Source organism: Morone saxatilis, unplaced genomic scaffold, assembly GCF_004916995.1.
Source record: "Morone saxatilis isolate NCDOM2014 unplaced genomic scaffold, NCSU_SB_2.0 Contig17, whole genome shotgun sequence".
In the NCBI taxonomy this organism is placed as follows: Eukaryota; Metazoa; Chordata; class Actinopteri; family Moronidae; genus Morone; species Morone saxatilis.
This window is the reverse complement of record NW_023339729.1, coordinates 11648270-11652440: the sequence shown is the minus strand read 5'-3', so window position 1 is coordinate 11652440 and position 4171 is coordinate 11648270. Positions and strand designations below refer to the sequence as shown.

The following is a 4171-nucleotide window of genomic DNA, read 5'->3' as shown; positions in this document are numbered from 1 at the left end:
GTGTGTGTGTGTGTTTGTGTAGCCATGAGAAAAAACAATATCAATATATGATGTAAATGACATACAAAATGCCGAAATGTTTAAAAAATAAGTGCCTCAATGGACTTTATGAGGTTTTCAAACCAGCCATGAAACCTACAGAATCATACCTACACCACCATAGTGACAGGCAGATCAACAGAGTGCTGATATTTTGTTTTTTTGGGGGGGGATTCAGCATGTGGCTCACCCAGAGTAGTGATGTATGGATGCAGCCAAGGCGTTGCCTGATCCACCAGGGAGGATACCCAGCGGTGTCCGGATGGCCTCCTCCCAGTCTGGTCTCTCCAGCAGACCATTTATCACCTGACAGACACAGAAAATACAGCTTCACTCAGGTGGACAGACAGAAATACATATTGAATATTCAGTGTTTTAAAGAACTAAATGAAGAAATTGACTCTTTGGTAAAGTAAGGTAGCCAGATTCTCTTTTTTAGAATAACCAGTAATACTATATTAACAAAAGGCTAGTTAATAAATATAAACTATATTTACCCATTATAATTATATTTAAGGCTGCAGCTGACACTTATTTTAACACTTAATTTCAATATGCCCACAGTTAGAGCTTGTTATGTGCGAAACTCAAAGATAATCAGTTTACAATTATATTAATTTAGAGAAAAGCAGCTTGAACCAGAGACATGTTGAGTTATTAATCAATTATCCCATTCATAAACAAGCAATGCAACACTGAAAAAGCCACTGAAACAGAAACCTGGAGAGAAGTTAATCAGTTGTCTTCCTAAATAATACGTATACAGTTATCCAGATACAGTACATACTGTTAGTATAGGATAGTTGAGAATTTTAGATGGAACAGCAGCTACAAAGATTGAATTTGGACATAAGCTAACGTTAGTGATGAGACACATTTAAATTATATTTTAATTTGTGATGATGTTCATCTGGATACACAAACAGGAAACAGACATTTTGGTTTATAGTGATGACAGAAATGTGTGACGTTGTGACTTTTAGAGTCATTTCTTTTTTAAAAAACCTTTCAGAGATTCCTGGGTGTACCACTATTGTACAGAGTGGAGCCTGGATATGAATATAGTGAAAGTGTGTGTGCGTCTCTCCTTACCTCAAATAGAAGTCCGTCTCCAGACATGATGACTAAAGCATCCCACTGTGACAGGTCAGCCTCCCTCACCAGCTCTCGGGCGTGGTTCTGCCGCTCTGCAAAAACCCACACACGCACAGATGTAAAGAGTGACTTCATGCAGGTGTGTCTTTCCTGTATAAGAAATCTAGAAATGTGGGTACTCTGACTGTTACAGTAAAAGAGAAATCTATCCTGTCAGTTTCCTCCGTCCATGCAGAGGTCAGAGGTCACGGTCAGCTCTAATGGAGGTGTGACAGATATTCGGTGTCTGGCTCAAGCACATTTCCACAGGTGTTTGCTATCAGCAGCTCAAGTTACACATGACACAAATACCTCTGTTGTTTAAATAATGGAAAAAAGAGGACATTGAGATCTCAGGTAATAGAAGTTCTCCTTGTAATCTTCTTTCCTTTTGCCCCTCAGTTGCCAAATTGAAGTATCACCGCGGGAGGGAAAGCTGATATATGGTCTTAAATGAAGCGTCTACCGCAGTGTCGATTAGATTGGAACAACTAAATTACCCAGGAGCGCACTCTGTCAAATTAATCTGGGGCTGAATAATCTGATGAAGTGGGGCCTTGGTGACAGGGCCAGCTTTCTCTTAAGGTGGAGAGAGCAACTTTTTGATTCACTGCAGACTGTATCACAGTCAGTGTGCAAGGACTATAAAACAGGGCTGATACAAAATATATGGAGAAAAAGAAGATTATAAAAAATACAGAAAATTAAATATGAAAAAGTTATGAACTACTTATCAACATTTCCTCAATATTATAATCTGGGTGTTGTTGCTTTAGAGCTCAAGCAGACACCACCTGACTCTTAATGCTTTATTTTACGAGTCAGCAATTTCCTAGAAGTTTCCTGGAGATAACTTTCTAATTTGGTACTAATTATAGAAAAAATAGAGTCTTTAATGACTACACTTTCAATTAACCAATTCCAATTAACTGCTTACGTAGCCTAGAGGAGTCTTCTACTCAGCGGACAGCAGGTCAGCTGAACATGTCTGCAGTGAAGCATACAATTCAACATATGTGAAGTAAAAAGTATCCAATAATAAAGGAATAATGAATCAATATTTAGTTGGGTTTAAACCGAAACTAATATCCCGTTAATCGTATTCTTTCCAAAGAACCTTCTTAGGAAATGATTCTATTATTACAGACCTATAAAATAAAGTATTATCTAATGTAATGTAGTATACAGGAAGATCTTTATTGTTTTATAGGAAACACTAAAATGACCACTGTGTGTGGAGTGATAACTAGTATAATTTTGAGTAAGGGTGTGACATTACAATATTTCTATGAACTCTCATTAAGGCTGTCTGAGGGATCCACACTTTGTTTTTCTATCTAATTTTGGAGGTGGTGAGTTTCAGCAGGAGCTATTAGATTTTTTTTTAGAGAGTTTATAATGATCTGATACCTGCTAAGCTGGAGTTTCTACAGACTACAGAGCAAACAACTTCAGCTGTATGTGAAGTTCAGCTGTTCGTATGAAGATGTGATCCTGTCTATATGTTCTCTCTCACTAATACCAAGTAAGGTTTCTGTTTGATTGTACAATGTTGAGTCAAGTGGGACTTTTTTTTGCTCTCCTTACTCACTAAGTTTTCTGTTCTGTAATTTATCTGGACACTTTGAGCACAACATACTTTAGATCAGCTGTATTTGAACTGGTTTGTAACATATTTATCTAACTACCATAACCACTATCATCCCTTTGACCTTCTGACCCTAACTCTCAGAGTGTAGACCTGTAACTTACTTTTAACATCATTTTTTGGGATCCGAGACATTATCATCATCTTAACTCGACAGTTTCACATCTGTTTTCTCTGGAATCAGGTTTTTTTGAATAGTGGGTTTTGTGTGTGTATCTGTCTGTCTGTTTCTCCCTTTCAGTCTCCCTGTCCTCTGTCTGAGGGTGAGAGGGCAGAAGGAGTGCTTTGAGGTGTGAAGTGAAGTCAGTCAAGTGCAGCAGACTTTCACCTGCTGAGGCTCATCAACACTGGAACCTTTTTCCTTACAGACATAAACACCTACAGAGATGCACACAGTCTGTATGAGATTGAGAAAAATGGATCATAAAATATCTCAGCAGAAACAACTTAGTAAATACTCCTCTAGCTGTAAGAGCAGAAAACAGCCAACAGAGCTGTTTTCATTCAGTATGTATGAATATTATTTTTGTCCAATGGTAACCTGGTGCTCAACTCAGTTGACTAGTTGACTAGATATTTCTGCTGTTGGTATTTTTGACTAGTCTGAGGTAGAACAGGTTTTCAGAAATGGATTTTGTTAAAGTTTGAGCAACAACAGCCGAATTATCACAACACAGTGAGATCACATGGCTGTTCTGTTCTTGACAACATACAGAGAGTTATCCTGTTTATTCCTGAAAAGGAAGCAGGGTCCAAAATGTACACCCGCCAAGTGCCACATTTTGGGTCTGATGGAAAAACAAATTACAGAACAAGCGGCTCCTCTTACACTGAGTACACCATGTTGAACCACCTTAGTTTCTCCTTCACTCATGGGTGAGTCAAGGGGGTTGTAATCAGTAACTACACCGCTAGATGCCCATAAATCCACCACCAATCCTTTTAAAGACCCACAGTTATTTCCCATAGACTCTTCAGTTGCCCTATTTTTCCGTCCGTTTTGTGCAGCATACCTTGTTCGTCCCTTTAATGCTGCCATTGTGTTAATGCAACCCAATAGAAGAACAGCACAGCTACCCACCCAAACACACACACACAACACACACACCACACACACACACACACACCACTCCTCTGGGGAGGGTCTCGATTCTGGCTCTCTTCTTCCCTTCCCTTTCCTAAACTCTGTAGCATAAAGGAATCAATTCCTCCTTATCAGTCCGGTCACATCACATTTCCTTATCTATGCAGAGGCCGTAAACTAAAAAGGATTGAAAGGCCCCAATCAGCAACAAAGCTGTGGAGCAGGGACACTGCAGTGTGGTGGGAGGAGGGCTGAGAGCAGTTTTA

The 4171-nt window shown here is 39.2% G+C and overlaps 1 protein-coding gene across 1 annotated transcript in view; it reads right to left on the bottom strand.

Moving 5' to 3' along the window:
* Positions 1–4171, bottom strand: part of LOC118327340 (sphingosine kinase 1-like) — a 30336-nt gene that overhangs the window by 5914 nt on the left and 20251 nt on the right. Inside the window, exons 3-4 of the mRNA XM_035660662.1 lie at positions 1132–1226; positions 230–345 (exon numbers count right to left, since the gene is read on the bottom strand). Of these exons, the coding sequence (XP_035516555.1) occupies positions 230–345; positions 1132–1226 (211 nt within the window). The remainder of the gene's footprint in view (positions 1–229; positions 346–1131; positions 1227–4171) is intronic.